General features: G+C 36.4%; 1 protein-coding gene across 1 annotated transcript in view; it reads left to right on the top strand.

Moving 5' to 3' along the window:
- LOC117438699 (neuronal membrane glycoprotein M6-a-like) overlaps positions 1 to 16,192 on the top strand; it is a gene marked incomplete at its 5' end in the record, with an annotated part of 33,560 nt that extends 17,368 nt beyond the window's left edge. The window contains 3 exons of the mRNA XM_034074144.1: positions 12,692 to 12,845; positions 14,733 to 14,809; positions 16,088 to 16,192. Of these exons, the coding sequence (XP_033930035.1) occupies positions 12,692 to 12,845; positions 14,733 to 14,809; positions 16,088 to 16,192 (336 nt within the window). The remainder of the gene's footprint in view (positions 1 to 12,691; positions 12,846 to 14,732; positions 14,810 to 16,087) is intronic.
- Positions 16,193 to 18,724: the final 2,532 nt, after the last annotated feature.

Genomic DNA, 18,724 nt, shown 5'->3' with positions numbered 1-18,724 from the left:
AGCTAATGGAGAAGTTAGTTTCAGAGGGAATGTGTTGTGACACAGGTATATCTCACCTAACTAGTAATTTTGCTAAGGTTGCCAAAAGAAGGGCCTACACTCCTTCAGTAGTTAAAGGAGAGATAAGAGGGTTAGAGAGACTTTCTCAGGTGAGATGAATTTATCTAAGACTATCTTATTTTTTGCAAAAAAAGTAATCCTCAAGTCTTTCAAGAGAGGCGTTTTTTATTAAGCATTTCAGACAGCTACCTAAATTTGATATGATGCTTGGCCCCTTTAACTGGAGTTTAGGTTAATAACATTTGCTATTTAAACATTGCTGGAGTTAGTAAATAAAATAAAACTTATTAACAATTGTATTGGTTTCTGAGATTCATCAGATCTCTGGATACTAGATCAGTGTTGGAATTTCTTTAAAGGGCTAGATTCCTTGTAATCTGTTCTTGGTCTTGAAGTAGGAAGGATAAGCCCCAGCAATATTTCAGAACTCAGATGAGTGGTTAAAAGAATCTCTCATCTTTATGCTAGTACTCCCAGGTACACTGTTAATACAAATAAATAATAATGCAATTTATTACTTTTTCTTAATTTCTATACTTGTTATACTTTAAGAAGTCATCTGCACTGAGCTCAGAGATTTTTTTATATATATATTTTTAGATGCTGACTGTATTTTCAGTCTGTCTTATTCCTGTAATCTGGCCAGGTTGCTTTGTTAGGTTATTTTTATTTTATACTGAGATTTTTCTCACTCAGGGATATCACACTTATGAAGTAACTCTTTCATCTAATCATTCCTGTTCTCACATAACTTACCATGTGTTTTATATGCAGCCTTTTTGTTGATTACAGAGATCTTTACTTCCTTTAATAGAGTGTGCCAGACATTGTAATATGCCTTGCCAGTAGCTTCTCTTGGCCTGGCTTCCCACTGACAGAAATTTTGTTGTTGATGATAAACCGGACAAAACATTTTTGCTTCAGATTGTGCTGTGTGTCTTTCACATCGAGGACAGAATTTTTCTTTGCCATGTAAGCTCAGTCAATAAGTAGTTTCTCAGACAACTGCAAGAAAAGTGTAGAGAACAGAATAAGAGGCTCTATGTAATGTTTGTTAACCTCACCAAAGCTTTTGACACTGTGAGTAGAAAAGGCCTGTGGCTGATCTTGGAACAATTAGGTTGTCCCCCCAAGTTCCTCAAAATGATTATTCTCTTACATGAAGATCAGCAAGGCCAAGTCAGATATGGTGATGTATTCTCTGAACCCTTCCTAATAAACAATGGTGTGAAACAAGGTCACATTCTCTCACCAACTTTATTCACAATTTTCTTCAGCATGATGCTTCAAAGGGTTATGGTAGACCTCGATGAAAAAAACAGCATTTGTATTCAATATTGTACTGATGGGAACCTATTCAATCTAAGGTGACTGAAGACCCACACTAAGACCTTAAATCATCTTGTCCATGAACTGCGTTTTCTGATGATACTGCCCTTGTTGCTCACACAGAAGCATCTCTGCAGCATTTAACATCTTGCTTTGCAGAGGAGGCTGAGTTTTTTGGGCTGGAAGTCAGCTTGAAGAAGACAGTGGTTCTCTACCAACCTGTACCACAAGAAGATTATCATCATCCTCGCATTACCATTGACGAGTCAGAGCTTAAGTCAGTTCAGCAGTTCAGCTATCTGGGAAGCATTATTTCTTCAGATGCCATGATCGACAAAGAGATAGACAACAGAATAGCAAAGGCTTATAGAGCCTTTGGAAAACTCCATAAAAGAGTCTGGTGGAATAAGCACCTGAAGAAAAGTACAAAGATTAGTGTCTATAGAGCCATTGTACTGTCTAGTCTTTTATATGGGTCTGAATCATGGGTTATCTACCGCCATCACCTGCGACTCCTCGAACACTTCCATCAGCACTGTCTCCGTACAATTCTAAACTTCCATTGGACTATGTGTCAAATGTTACTGTCTTTGAACAGGCAGGGGTCACCAGCATCGAGGCCATATTACTGAAATTGCAGCTGCGCTGGGCAGGGCACATCTCAAGGATGAAGGATCATCGCCTCCCTAACATTGTGCTTTAAGGTGAACTTGCCACTGGTTGCCGCAAGAGAAGTGCCCCAGAGAACAGATATAAGGACTCCCTGAAACAATACCTTAGCCTTGGCCATATAGACTACCATCAGTGGTCCACCTTGGCCTCCAGTCGGAAAACGTGGAGACACACTATACATAATGCCGTTGTCTCCTTTGAGAACACGTGAAGAACTGGTCTCCAGGAGAAAACACAACATAGAAAGAATTGCGCCCCTCCTATACCACCCAAGGAGAGCTTTCGTTGTGCTTTTTGCAACTGGATTTGCCTATCCCACATTGGCAGTTTTAGTCATCAGCATGCTTGTAGTAAGTTTGGGTAAAACCCTTCCCATATCTTTGTTCACGAAGTCAAGCCATGATGATGATGATGATGATGGAGTTTCTTTAATTAAACTTTTCTCTGAGAAACTGCTGTCATACATTTCCAAGGTGTGCTTGACTGTGGGAGCTGTTACGTTTTCTCCATGGGCTTCCTATTATGAACCATCATAAATTGTTCAAGATGATAGCTTTATTTCCCTTCGGTTCAGATAATCCTTCTCAGTTTTAACTAAAACACTTCATCAGATGATCAGTTTTTCCTGAACTTTGTTGAACCCTGGCTGTCTCGTTCTTTTTCACTGTATCTAGATATCTTACTCTTTTTGTATTTATTCACACTTGTGAATGCCAGTGGTGTCATCACAAATTTATGGTCAAAGATGTGTCCCTTATATACTCCCAATGGTTTCTAGCCTGCTCAGTTTTCAATTCTCCCACTTAAAGTTATTATCTTCAAAATCTACAGAAACCATATGCAGCTTTTTTCCTTCATATCAACTTCATCATCATATTGATGTCTTATAAATTCATAGCAACCATTCTAAATGGGGGTTTTTTTTTGTATTGCTTGCCAAGGAAGAAGGAGGAGAACTTGTAAATTTATACCCTCATTGCTTGTATGCCTTTATTACATATGATGATTAGCATTTGCATTACCTGGTTAGTCTTAGCAAACCAGAGTATTTTATCAATATTTCTTTCAGCTGAAGAGCTTTAAGTTTTAGGGTCACATTTTCAGAATCCCCTGGCTGATTAAAAGTCATGTTATCAACTTTCATTTCTCGGCAAAACAGCAAATGAGAAATTGAGGTCCGTACCCCTTGATTGTCTCAGAGGCTCTTGAAGCCCCACTAAGAACAAATCAGGAAAGAATACATGTTCCTATTTTTGACAGTCAAGCATTCACTTTCAGTCACACATCTGTTTAGAGAAGTTGTGAGAGTATTATTTTTACTTTCTAGTTCAAGCTTCACTGTCTTGTTCCCAAGTAGAGACCATGCAAACTTCCTGAACTAAAATTGCAGTCTTGGCAGTGTGAAAAGGTAAACAATCTGTAGAGTGCAGTCTTTTCCCAGCCGGGTGTTATCTTATTCTGTGTAAAGAAACTTGGCAACCCTGAAAACCATTAGAGCATGTATCAGAAGCTTATAAATAGGTTTGTCAGCAGTTTGGAAGCAAAATACCTGAAAAATTTTCTACAAGGACCTGCCTGTATTGGTAGGGAGTGGGTCATGATGGAACTGATTTTTTTTCTTATTCTATGTCTTTGAATTCATTATGTGGTGTGAACACAGCCTGAAGAACCCATGAAGAAACAGAATTTAATAAGATCCCTACTCCATTATTATTTTTTAAGTAGTTTTAAAACCGGTTTATTTATCTGTAATTGCGTTTAAACACAAAAGCAATAGCTTTCCTGAAGAGTGCCCAAAGTGTTAGAAACACCACCAAAAAGAAAAACAAGAGTTTTGTTTTTGTTTTTGTTTTTTTTTTGAGAAAAAGTAATTCCTATCTGGAATTAATCTGTAAAATTAAATAGGAAATTCAGCAGCTGTTAAATAGCAGATAAGATCCAATGCTCTCTGCAAGACTTCAGAAGCCTGTTGGAATGAAAAAATTATTATCTTGCCTGAAGGTTGTATAAAATAACTAATGCAAACAACTTTAAGCAGCACAATTCTACAAAAACATCAATATACTAAAGAAGATTCATAAATAAAAAAAATAAATTAAAATTAGTATAATTGTTTTATAAGGAAGTACTGAAAAGATAAATCTCCAGGGAAAAACTAGTTTTGCATAGTAAAGATTTCTTCTTTATATGCTCTGTTAGTGGATTTGTTTTACAAAGCAAGTTTTCAAAAAACTGATCAGTTTGTTAAAGGATCTTCTTTTTGTATTACTGATGAAGCTGTGGAAATCTCCTCACCCATTGCTAGCAGTAAATAAATTCAGAGTAAATCAGAAAATAAACCAGCTTTATGTAAGCATCTTAATAGTTGCAAAGCAATAGACATCATGCAGAGAACATTTCAACCTTGAAATATACATTAAAAGGAAATTTTAGGAAAATGTGTGTGGAGATGAAAAGCAGAAACTAACAGGAAAGATTGCTTCTGATTTTGTCAAAATCAGGTTTTTATCCACAAAAAATGTCTGCAGAAGAAAAATGTTTAAAAAGCCTTAAACAAAACAAATCCATAAAACGGATGCTTAAAGTCTGTCCCACTGTGAAAAGAAATTTGGACCAACATTGACTTTTTTTTTGTGTGTGTTGAAGCAGTTGACTTGAACCTAAGCCAAGAAGAATCATCCACATGACAGTAATAGCATAGCATGAAATGTATCCGTGTTACAAGACTCTTGGAGCTGTGCCTGGGAATATAACATGTCAGAGAGAGAGATAGAAGGAACGTGTTTTGTACTGGCTATAATAAGTGTCCAACAAGTGATAGTGAGTGACGAGAATGATAAATTAGACAAAGCAGAAAAGATTTTGTAAGTGTATATTTTCTGTGATTTATAGCACATTTAGTGGTAATATCAGAACATTAGTATCTGTATTCCAGCAGCATTATATGTAAAATGGTACAAGCTGAAATACTTTTGCTTCATCTTTTACTTTTGTTGAGAAACGAGGGATGAATTTAGGAGATGCTAGCTGGTGCAGAAATGGGAATATCAGATGAAGCTCTGTGGTTATGAGATACTTAACAGTCCTTAAACATATTTAGATTTCATACTGTGTGTAAGAAGAGAGTGAATGAATGCCAAGAGATGTTGTCTAGGGTGGCAAAGGATGATGTGTAACTTTTTAAGCATTGATATATCAGTAATTTTAAAGACATCTGTATATTTTTTTAATTTCTGATTTATTTAGATTTAAATAAATAAAACCAGTATTATTAGTTCTAGACAACCTGACATTCTTTTTTAAACACCAAAGGCTGTTTTAGCTTAGGCAATGTTAAAGTCCTTTCCAAAGGAACTGATCAAGTTTTTCCCCTCCTCTCTTTTGTATTTCCACATCTGGAACAATATATTTAAGATGCTCTTGTAAAAATCTTTGGGAAGAAGTTGAAACGTTTATGTAGAGATTCTTATTTAAAAGTGCAAAAAATGCAAAATTCTGTTTGAATGAATTCTGAACCTCCCAAAATTAAAAAGAACTAAACATCTGTAGGGTAAAAATATGGATTGTCAACAAGAACAAAACATCTAGTATTTATACTAATCCATGATAAAAGTCTATTGATCAAAAGAGGTACTGATTCGGGACAGTAGATGTAAGCTCGTAGGCATAACCCTGCATCATAGAAAATTGAATGCAAGTAAACAATAAATCTGAGGTAGGAACATGTGGGAATTCTTAAAGAGCCAAGGCCACATAGTGAGTGATCCCGATACCCTGAGCCTTATTACTGTAGAGTAAGAAGATTCTTGGCAGGCATAAGCAAGGTCAATTGTCTTGTTAGGCCTCTGTAATTTTCCACTGAAAATGCGTAGAGAATGATCTCTGCCAAGGTTGTAGTTTCCCACTGTATTTTTAGAGTAAGGTATTTAATCGCAATTATAAAACGTTATAAACATTAGCTTTGTAAACAGTAGTAACCTCTGGACTAACCAATTAGAGCTCAGTATCCAAGGCTGTTACATAAGAAACCTAAGGGTATAAGGGTATAAAAGGAGCACTGTATCTGAATAAACTTTGGCAATTGCTTGATCACATTGATTGTCTCCACGTTGTCTGTGACTCCTGCATCAACAGGAACACATGTAGTAGTTTAAATTCTGACTTCTTATAAACGGCAGGAAGAACCGTGCACTCTATCAGTCCAACTTAATCAAGACAAAGTTCAGCATTTGAGAAAATACTTGGCAACTGTAATAACTAATTTTAAAAAGAGCATGTAAATGTATTTATTCAGAATGTGCACAGAGTAAGGAAACAGTAGGATTAACTCAGAGAAATTTCTCATAGGAAAAATGGACAAGACTGAGGCAAAATGCCTGCAAGCCAAAAATAATTTATTAAATTAAGGCTGGGCAAAGTGCTAAAACTAAGTTTTATTAGTATTGAAATTAAATCTATAGCTGAATGAAAATGAACGTGATGTTAGAAAGATGGTAATTCAGGAAGAAATTAAAAAGATATTCCTGCTTATGCTTCTGAGTTGCCATCAAATGGCACACAGGGCCTTGTTCTGATGTGCAAAGGAGAAACTGCACCAGAACCAGGACTACGTAATGCACTGCAGAGGTCAGATGCCTCCCATTGTTCCAGTTAGAAACAGACAGGGTCACCCTGGTCTTATCTTCAACTGATGTCCTGCACAGACAGGCTTTCATAGCAAAGCACAATAGACTTTTGGCAGGATGGAGGTGCGTGATCTCTGCAGGTACAGTTTTGATCTCTGGCAAAAGCTGTCAAAAAGTATTTCTGAACCTGTGAAGGCTTGGAAGGAACTTCTTAGATCATCAAGCTGAAAATAAATAAAGTTTGTGTGGGTGTCATAGGATAAAAAATCCAAACGGATATAGAAACAGCAAGGTACTTGTACAGACTATTTGACACTGTTGCACATGACATCCTTGTCTCTAAATTGGAGAGACATCAGTTTGATAGGTGGATGACTCAGTGGATAAAGAACTGTCTGGATGGCAGCATGCAAACGAGTTGTGGTCAATGGCTCAATGTCCAGATGAAGACCAGTAGCAAACGGTGTGCCTCACGGTTCGGTGTTGGGACCAGTCTTGTTCATTGGTCCTGTTGCTAATGACACCAAGCTGTGTGGTTCAGTTGATATGCTGGAGGGAATGAATGTCATCCAGTGGGACCTTGACATGCTTGTGAGGTGGGCTGATGCCAACCTCATGAAGTTTAACCATGACAAGTGCAAGGTCCTACACCTGGGTTGGAGCAATCCCAGGCACAGCCACAGGTTGGGCAGAGAAAAGATTCAGAGCAGCCCTGCGGAGAAGGACTTGGGGGTGTTGGTCGATGAGAAAATGAACATTAGCCAGCAGTGTGCGCTTGCAGCCCAGAAAGCCAACTGTATTCTGGGCTGCATCAAAAGGATCATGACCAGCAAGTCAAAGAAAGTGATCCTGCCCCTTTACTCTGCTCTTGCGAGACCTCACTTGGAGTATTGTGTGCAGTTCTGGTGTCCTCAACATAAAAAGGACATGGAACTGTTAGAACAAGTCCAGGGGAGCGCCACGAGGATGATCAAGGGACTGGAGCACCTCCCATATGAAGACAGGCTGAGAAAGTTGGGGCTGTTCAGCCTGGAGAAGACAAGACTGAGTGAAGACCTCATAGCAGCCTTCCAGGATCTGAAGGGGGTTATAATTATGCTGGGGAGGGACTCTTCATTAGGGACTGTAGTCATAGAACAAGAGGTAATGGGTTAAAACTTAAACAGGGGAGGTTTAGATTGGATATAAGGAAGAAATTCTTTACTGTTAGGGTGGTGAGGCACTGGAATGGGTTGCCCAGGGGGGTAGTGAATGCTCCATCCCTGGCAGTGTTCAAGGCCAGGTTGGATGAAGCCTTGGGTGATTTGTTTTAGTATGAGATATCCCTGCCTATGGCAGGGGGGTTTGAGCTTGATGATCTTAAGGTTCTTTCCAGCCCTAACTATTCTATGATTCGAAGATGTGCATCTTACAGCTCTCTGGGTTGAAAGCTCATGTCAGAGAATTCAGAAAAGGTATATGACTAAGCTGAGAGGAAGTGAACATACAAGTGCTGAGTGGGTTAGGCCAAAGACAAAATTTCACAGAGACATGAGGTTTGTGGAGTTAAATTTTATTCAGACACTTCTGAATTTGTTGCTGTTGCTATGTTGGTTTTGTATTTTTATTTTTTTTTTAGTAAGCAGCAGTGTTATCATGCAATAAAATGACTGGAGTTTACTTTGTTTCAATTTCAATTCAACTCTCTTTAGTAACAGTACCTTTTAGAAATGATGTAACCGTTTGTCCCTAGGGTCACTGAAGCAATCATCTAATATTTCTTCAGGTCTTAAAATATGTATCACAAACTAAAACAAGAGCAGTATTTGAAATTCAATGAACGTACTTTCCAAGGGACAAGCAGCCATAAATTTTAAAAAGAAAGTGGTGACTGAAATCTAGATCTTATTAAAACAGATAAGATTTAGTTAATATTTTCAGTGGAAACAGGATTTCAACCATCTATGACCACCAAGGAAAGCTGTCATGCTGGATACATATCATTTCAGACCATGCTCCGAAATTTCTACTTCCAGACATTGATTTTATAAGAAAAAAGTCTTTCCAGTAGGGTTGATGGTTTGCTGGCTTTTATAATCTGTGATTCAGGAAAGCCATTACTGTCAACAAAAATTTTATTAAATCTGACAAGAGGGTTTTACCATGGTGTTTGGTATGAAAAATTAACCTCTAAAAAAGTTAAAGAATATTTTTTTCAAATAATTATTTACTTTAGCTTTTCTTTCCCAATGTGAACTGAGTATAGTGAACTTTCATCTTCATGATTTGGTAGATGAATTTTACTATCATTCATAGTTTGTTTTGTGTTTATGTGTTTGGCTTCTTACAGATCAGAGAAAGCAATTTTCACTACCATAGCATACTAAAGAACCTCTGTGATACCTCTTTAAGATGCTGTACTGCTATTTCATAATTCTTTGGCTTGTCATGTATCATGAATGCTACTTCAAAGCAGAAATATCCCTTTGACTCTCAGGAGACTGAGTTCTGAATTTAATAGCTGGAGTGAACAGGCTCCTTAAGAATTTTTTGCAAAGTCTCAAGAGTGAAGACAGAAGATTCTAAAGCAGAGAAAATTATCTAAAAAACCCTCTAGTTTTTCACCTGTAGTTTAAGGAAAAAATAAAATTCACAATTTCACTCATTATAATGAAAATTGACAAACTAGCACATTCTATTTCTAGAAACTGCTAACTTCTTGTACAAGGTTAACCTTTTGCATCTTACTGCCCCTGAAGCACAAATTGTAGTATTAGCCAGATCACATTTTTGTGTTTTGCTTCACTGACATCAGTTATAGCAGCTTCCAAGGATAACTCATAACTATCAAGTGATTTTATGTGAAATTTTACATTTTAGTTGTGCTTACATGAAACAGAAGAAATTCCTCTAATTTTTTTTTTGGTGTTATGACATGAATTTGGGCATATTGTTAACCATTAGCTATTCAGTCAAAAGTGACTGAGACAGGAAAAATGAAGTTCTTCCTTTTCTAAAATATGGTTTTTAAAATTAAGTCAGCATTTGATTAATTTTTCTAAGACACTCAACTAAACAGGTTCATGTTTTTAAAAGAGAATCCCTTCCACAAACAAGAATGCAATTCTCTCTAAGAAAGCAGTTCATGTGACTCCCAGCACCTATCATCTGACAGATTTCTCCTGCTCTTATTCTATGCCCAAGGCGGATTTTTTTTTTAGGGGATAACAAGCTCTGTTTTTCCCCTCTTTGCTACACCAGTGCTTTGTATTATCTCAGCACAGATATTTAATCAAGCTTCTTAAGCAAGCAAGACTACAAAGAATTACATCTATACTGCAGCTCAGAAAATAAAATGATATTAAGAAGGGATAATAATGCTCATAATAAGGCTGACATTTTTTCTCCATTCTGTTGTAACCACCACGGAGGAGGAAGATTTCTGAATCTGTGTGGAACCCAATCTTAAAAACAGTTACCACAGTTCAGTAATGCAACTAATATAAAATATTTAGTTGTCCATTAAACTATTATGCATGTACTACTTTGAAAGTTGTACTAAATTTATGAAATATTACATAGTTCAGAAATTCTAGAAGGTACAAGAATAAGGTCTCAGACTTACCTAGTTTTACCAAACTCATAGAATAGGAGGCTGATTTTACTTTTAAAATACTTCTAGAATTCAGTAAACTGTGAATTTAAAGGTGATTCTGAGAAGAGAAAGCCTTCTTTCTTATGTCTCACTCCCACTTTAGAAAAATTGAGTACGACTGTTTAGCTTGATAATAAATTAAGATCAGACATAGCATTTTAGTTGGGAATTCATAGACCTGAAGCGAATCTACATTTCTAAGTAATTTTCCAAGTAATTATTTGTAAATGAGTGCCTGGGGTTGAACCAGATGTTGTCTCATTAGCCTTACCACAGTAGTATGGAGAGAAAAAATATGAGAAAAAAATAAAGGAGCAGTAATGAAAAATAAATAAATACAAGTGCATACGGAACACTATTTACTTGCATTGATGATTTTCTCTCCAATATTTAGAATAGTATTTCCATTACATAAAGCAACTGACAGGCAGAAAAGTCTTCCGTAACATTCAAGTAGTAGATTTATTATATACTTTTTTATAGACTTTGCTTTCACTTTATCAATTGATTTTCTAGTAAGTATCATTTTGGGAAAAGTTGGAAAAGAAGACCTTTATCTTCATGAATACATTTAAAAAATCTTTAAACTGCTTTGATGTTAAAGTTAAAATGGTTCATTACTTGCCAACTGGCAGGTAAAGCTAAAGTGTTGAGTCCTAAATAAAGGATAGAAAGAAGATACCAAGTATATGGAATACTTCTATTTGTTCCACTTTAATATTCCTGCATCCGTCTGCTAAATATTTTTAGTGCTACAAATTCTCTAGCTTTTAAATCTGGCAAAAGACTCATCTCTCTAGGGACAATCAGGAAAATGAATCTGAATTGAATTTTAAACTGGATTAATTAAACTACATTAGATCCCTATGTAAATACACTTCCTCAGAATTTAAATGGCTTTTATTTAATAATCTTTAGAAGTGAGTTAAATTAAATGAAATTAAGGCCTCTTTAATATTGCTTGAGAATGTCCATCTCATAACTTCAAAGTAATAAAACTGCCATACCTAAAATTCAGTCTGTTTGTTGGTTTGAATTGCTATTCCTGATCAGATCCACATGGACAAGCCACCCCTGTAACAATTCTTACTACTATTTACAACCTTTTTGAGTCTGACCTTGTTTGATTTCCACAGCTAAAACCTGTGTTTATATTAGGCTTTTGCCTTTATCACCTGATGTGAGAGAACTTACATTAAAAAAGAATTAGCAAATATCTGCTATTTTCCCCTTACATAGTCATTAAGGTTTAATTTTAAGCAGATTATGGACCATCTTACTCAGCTTTCAAAAATTGCTCTTATTTCTTATTCTCAGCTAGTGTTTTTCTATGGTAAGCAACTAAAGGAGTACTAGCATGCTGCAAGTGTTTTGATTCAGTAATGTGTTTATATTTGTCAGCATTTCCAAAGCCATCAAATCTTGAGGCTGATTTACTTCCACATTTAATCATGTAGCATCTTCATATCTTTTCCAGAGCATAAAACCAAAAGGTAATTATTATTGATTAATGTGTCTACTAGTTGTCTCAGGTTAACAGAGTGGTAATGTAGCATGCTTAACTATGTACAGAAGCTGGGTGTGTTAATGCAACTACTGGCTCTGAAGGCAAGTAGAGTTCAATGCCTCCTACAAGCAGATTGCTATAATCTTTGCTAAAAAAAGAAAATGTGTAGCCTTTGGAGAACACATGTTACAAAGCACATAATTTAATACACTTCTTGACAGAAGTAAGCACCCTAATTTGTTCTTAATGATTAATTACCTTTATGTAGACCCCAAATATATTTAAATATGGTAATAAAATGACAAATATGTTGTCTCATTGGTTCAATACAGAATGGATTTGCCAATGAGATTCTGACACTGCCATGGATAATGTATTTGTTTTATTAAGACTCAGATTTTAAAAGCAAAAGCAAGCAAAGCTTATGGTATTTCATTCTAATATTTTGAATCATGATTGTTAGTGGAAAAAAAAACAACCATGTGGCCTCTTGTCTTAACTGTGGAGTACTGGTGATGAGAGAGAGGGAGAGGCAGGCTTCACAAAGCAAGCAGCTGTCTGTACTTCAGATTGTGGTGCTTTGCATCGACTGTAGGCCCAAAGAGCGACAAGAATGTGGAATAAGCTTGTACTTCCGGAAACATAACTGCTGTTTCTTCAGAAAACATCATGTTAGTGCTCTATAAGTCACTTTGACCAGATTATTTATTGATCATCAGACCAAACCATAATTTTAAATAAGGGCAGATACAGACAAATCCAGTCAGAAATGCATGTGTCATTTTTCTGTTCTCTTTTTTGCAATGGAGTATCAATTAAATTCTGACATACCACTGGTTTTGGTTTTTTCCTCTTTTTCTGCAGTTTATTATGCTGACATACATCTTTATGTTGGCCTGGCTTGGAGTTACAGCTTTTACATCTCTGCCTGTTTACATGTACTTCAATCTGTGGACCATTTGCCGAAATGCCACCATAGTGGATGGAGCTAATCTCTGCTTGGATCTTCGCCAGTATGGTATGTGAATGAACAGCACTAAATATAAACCAAGATTTCATAAAAGAGGACATCACATTGCTTTGTTTTCTTGTATCTCAAATGAACCGTTCCAGTGTTTCTGAAACAATTGTTAAGCATCTCTTTCTCTTCTTTTGCATGCTAGTCAAAGCAGTATATTAAAAATACACTGCATTTCTGGGCCTGACAAAATTTAATCAGCATTGTTGATCTTCCCAGAGTACTGAAAATTTGGCTTGGGGCTTCTGTTGAGTCTCTTGAAATTGCTGGAACTTGTCTGAAATGCTTAATTAGTCATTTATCTGAAGAATGACTCTTTAATCTTGTGGTAGGACACTGGTTCACAGATGTGGATCATTTCTATCTGCAGAGGTGAACTGGGACAGGACAAGACTGATTGCTTGCAAAAATTTTGATGAGGAGTAATAATATAAACAGTAAAACTCTAAGAGGCTGGTGAAGAAAGAGTAGAGCTAAAGCCTAAACTGTGAAGGTTAAAATAAAGTTGGGATATGCACATACTTGTGTTCTGTCTGATGGGATGGTAAATCTGGACAAAAGGGGATTTGTAATTGTAAAAAGTCTGAGAATTCTTGTGTTGGTGGTGATATTTCAATGAAATATTTCACATTAGTGTTTTCATGTGGAGAAAAAAATAATCTTTTTTAATTTATTGATTCCCACCAGCATGAGAAGTGAGTCGAGAAAGCAATTATCCATACAGATCTCAAGAGTGTTCTTCCCATGACTTTTAATTTTGCTAATACTCATGGCTACTTTTTATCATTAATTCTATTTAAAATGTGCATGTAATGTTAACATACAAAATGTGTATTCTGGAAACATACCTGGTTCCTGTAAATTCAGTGTAAAAACCACTGATTACTGATAGGAAAGAACAGTACCATTTTTCATGATAACCAAGTTATAACAGTTCTCTTCAAGTTAGTCTTTGATTTATCACCTAGACATTATCTAAAGGAAGCAATGGATAAGGTTCCAGTTATTTTTGTTAATAGAAAAACTGTATTACAATGAAGTGTATGTTTGGGTAATGCTTTTTTACAACTAACAAATGAGGCTTTGTACCAGATCAACATGTTTGAAAACAATATGCAGCACATTTCTTCACATGAGAATAGAGAATGTTTGTAAACAACATGAGGAGTATATGTAGGAGTTGCAAATAAATTTCGGTTGTTTTGATTAGTGTGTTGATCAAAATCAGGGATGAAGATACTTTCAGAAATGGCTGAAAAATTATTACCTGCATGTTTTCTAATAGGGCTTTTACTAAATACATTCTGTATTAGTTTTGTGATGGCTGAAATTAGCTAGTATCATAGATCACAGCATGGTTTGGGTTGGAAAGGACCTTAAAAATCATTTAGTTCCAGCCCTTCCTGCCATGGGCAGGGGCAACTTCCACTAGACAAGTTTGCCCAAGGCTCTGTCCAACCTGGCTTTGAACACTGTCAGGGATGAGGCAGCCACAGCTTCTCTGGGCAACAAGTTTTAGTGTCTCACCACCTTCACAGTAGAGAATTTCTTTCTTATATCTAACTTAAATCTCCTATCTTCCAGTTTAAAGCCATTCCCCCTTGTACTGTCACTACATGCCCTTGTAAAAAGTTCCTCTCCAGATTTCTTGTAGGCCTCTTTAGGTACTGGAAGGCCTCACCTTCCAATATAAGGTCTCCCCTAAGTCTTCTCCCTGCTGAACAACCCCAACTCTCTCAGCCTTTCTTAGTAGGGATGGTTTTCCAGCCCCTGATCAACGAAAAAATGACCTTTGTTAAAGTTCTGCAAGTCAGTCACAAATTTGTATGAAATAAGTTTCTATATGATAAGAATATTAAATATTGTGAATATTTATTCTGCTCCCAGGTATTGTAACTATTGGAGAGGAAAAGAAGGTTTGCACCTCTTCAGAAAGTTTCATCAAGATGTGTGACTCTAATGAGGTGAATAATGTGATACTTCTGGCAAACCATAATATATGTTATAGTAGAAAATGACTGATGTGTGTTTTCTTGCTCTTAATGTTCTAATTCTAACAGCTATGGTGATTCAATAAAGTCCCAGTGGAAAATACACTAAGCAAGTACTTTCCCCATTCTTACCACATATCAAATTTAGACATTGCGATTTCTACAACCTTTTGTTTTCTAAAATATGCTTGTATTCTTCATTTCTTTTTTTATGAATTCCATTGTCATGTATATTTTTTACCGAGATGTTTTTGAAAGCTAATGCATCTGCTGCACAATGAATAGGTCTATAAAATGAATCACTGTTTGAAGATCTTATGATTACTGTTGTGACAGGAAAGTAAGGTTTTCAAATGGATTTGACCAAATCTTTCAGTGTGTTAGGATAATAACGCCTAGTACATTTTTCTTTGCAGTTTTTCCCTTAGGCAAAGGCCACCTATTTCAGTCTGGCTGAGGTTTCTGCATTTTTAAATGATCAGGAATGAAGGACAAACAAAATTACATCTATTCACATAAAAAGAGAGGCTAAAATCTTGATCCCTCTGAAGTCAGAGAATGCTTTGATAAATGCTTCACTGGGTCTTACTGTGTTTGAATAAATCTTAGAATGAAGGTACATGATCTGCCTTTGTAACAAAACCATCTAAGGAAATGCAACCCTTGCTGTGCAGTCAATGCTCAGTGTGCTGGTAAACCAGATCACTGAAATTAAAACAAATGTAGTCATTTTGTTTGGAGTGGGGAAAGGAAGGTAGTTAACTTGGATTGTTTAAGAAACCTGTTTTATATTATACGACTATGGTTAAAGTTTATTGAGAAATTTGGAAGAGAAGTAAATCAGTATATGAGGGTGGATAGCTACATCTAATGAAGGTAAACAGGGTTCCTTAGGCTGTCTCTACCACTATTGAAACCACCACAAACGTTTATAGATCTCATACGGTATTATTGTAACTAATAAAAGTAGGACTGTTTATTTTTAAATAATAAGCTTGCTTAATATTTTATGATTTAAATATATTTTAAAATAGATTATGCTTTATCCCTGCTATGAGTATTGTGACAAAACAAATACAAGCACAATGTCATGTAGGGATCTCAGTCTTTTGTAAAAAGTATCAGTAATCGTTAGTTGGTAGAGGGGTGGCACCAGGAAGGTAATTATTTGCTCTATGTTATTCTTACTTTTTGATCAGTTTCTGTTTAGTGTGCCACCCTGAAAGTCACTTTCTTTGTCTCCCTTTGCAGCTAAACATGACATTCCACTTGTTCATTGTGGCACTTGCTGGAGCTGGAGCAGCAGTCATTGCTATGGTAAGCTATCCAGCATTCTGTACTCTCTTCATCACCTGAGTTGCTATTTCATTCTGATTGTTACTTTGTATCAGTTATTATTTTTCATACTATCACTCAATGCTGTTACTAAAGTAAAAGTCTGCAATTCAGTACTCTCTCATCTCCATTTAAAATATGCTGGTGGATTCCTTTTGAAGTAGAACATTGTGACTGCTGTTTTGAGTAAAACCTCACCTTTAAGTAAGTGATTAGAATTTTTACTGTTCACTTGCTCTCTTCAGACAAGTGTGTGAACTCTAATGTCTGTTTCATGACCGTAGCAACATACTTTTATGATTTATGCCTTTCTGGGTATTCACAGGTTTGCCATGCTGCTATTTTAGGAGCAGACTCTTTTTGTCGGTTCTGTGTATATATGTGAGTGCATCAGTTTTTCTGTCAGGACAAATTTTTGAGCTTTTTAAATAATGAAGATTATTTTGAATTTGATCCCATTTTGACAAAGGAAATGTTCCACTAAGAGCTCAGGACCTAGTGCCTTGTTCTTTGGCTTTTGTGTGCTGTGTCTGCTTAGGCATAACAATAATGTTAGAATGAGGATTCTGTTCCAGTGTAGGTTTGCATAATACACACTGAAATGAGAAATGAAAAATGGCTGTTACTATTTATACATTCCATAAAGAAAACATTAGTGATGTTTATTAGTATTATAACTGTTACTGGTAATTTTTGGTTGAATCCTAAGGTCATAAATATTTCATTCTCCTTAGAATTACATTTCTAAAAAAGGACAACCAAAGAATACTCAATTAACCTAGCATTCATGTTGCATTAGCGATTTTTTTTTTCTTCTCTGCCATTTTTTTGGTATTATGTGACACCCTGCCAAGAGGTCATCGCTTAGCAGAGATAGCCAAATGGAAGAAATTTATTTTAAAAGTAATCTTTGTTTCAAGACCACAAATAATAATAGTAGAATATAACTTATATTAATAATTTATTTGATTTTCCAAAATGAGATTTTTATGCTTCCAGTTGGATAAATGGTGACCAAATAACAATAATAATAGTATATAGGTATATTAGTGTCATAGAATCATAGAATCATAGAATAGTTAAGATTGGAAAGGACTTCAAGATCATCTAGTTCCAACCCCCCTGCCAAGGGCAGGGGCACTTCACACTAAACCGTATCACCCAAGGCTTCATCCAACTCGGTCTTGAACACTGCCAGGGATGGAGCATTCACTACCTCCCTGGGCAACCCATTCCAGTACCTCAGCACCCTAACAATAAAGAGTTTCTTCCTTATATACTGTCTAAACCTCTGCTGTTAAGTTTCAAACCATTACCACTTGTCCTATCACTACAGTCCCGAATGAAGAGTCCCTCACCAGCATCCCTGTAGGCCCCCTTCAAATACTGGAAGGCTGCTATGAGGTCTTCACTCAGTCTTGTCTTCTCCAGGCTGAACAGCCCCAACTTTCTCAGCCTGTCTTCATACGGCAGGTGCTCCAGTCCCCTGATCATCCTCATGGCCCTCCTCTGGACTTGTTCCAACAGTTCCATGTCCTTTTTATGTTGAGGACAACAGAACTGCACACAATACTCCAAGTGAGGTCTCACAAGAGCAGAGTAGAGGGGCAGGATCTCCTCCTTCGACCTGCTGGTCACGCTTCTTTTGATGCAGCCCAGGATACGGCTGGCTTTCTGGGCTGTAAGTACACACTGAAGCTGGCTCATGTTCATTTTCTCATTGACTAACACCCCAAGTCCTTCTCTGCAGGACTACTATGAATTTCCTTTTTGCCCAACCTGTGGCTGTGCCTGGGATTGCTCCAACCCAGGTGTAGGACCTTGCACTTGTCATGGTTAAACTTCATGAGGTTGGCATCAGCCCACCTCACAAGTGTGTCAAGGTCTGTCTGGATGGCATTCCTTCCCTCCAGCGTATCAACCGACCCACACAACTTGGTGTCATCGGCAAACTTGCTGAGAGGAAACTATATCCAAAAGACCATTAGTTCTCCAGTGCATTATTGTTTTAAAGTATATTCAGTACTATCTATCAAATGCTAATTTGTTCAGATAACAATTCTGCATTTCAAAGAAGTGTTTTGAATAGGAATAGCTATTGAAAGTTTTTTAGTGAAAAGCACATGTTCAGTGAAAGCCAATTACATGGATACATTGAGCCATGTAGCTTAAATACATGATACTTTCAATGAAGATTAAAAAAAAACCCTTTATAGGTCACAATACCATATCAAAGATGTCATAGATGTGTTACACCAGTCACTAGTCCATGGGAATTCACTTTGATAGATCACAACTATTTTTGGAGGGTTACCCACACTCAAGTATGCTTTTTATTGGATTCTGTGACTGCATAGAGGAAGCATGACAGCACTGACTGTTTCAACAGAAATGTAAATTAAGGATCTAAGTGCTAGTAATTTCTGCAGCATCCAAATGCACAGGAAAGAAACAGCCAGGATTTTAAATCATAATTCATTTGGATTATGTATGATTCTAAACATTGGTATTCTTTCTCATGTCTGTATAGGTAATAACAAATACAGAAATTAT

The sequence above is a fragment of the Melopsittacus undulatus genome, unplaced genomic scaffold, assembly GCF_012275295.1.
Source record: "Melopsittacus undulatus isolate bMelUnd1 unplaced genomic scaffold, bMelUnd1.mat.Z mat_scaffold_562_arrow_ctg1, whole genome shotgun sequence".
NCBI classification, from domain to species: domain Eukaryota; kingdom Metazoa; phylum Chordata; class Aves; order Psittaciformes; family Psittaculidae; genus Melopsittacus; species Melopsittacus undulatus.
This window is presented reverse-complemented; position numbering and strand designations above follow the sequence as displayed.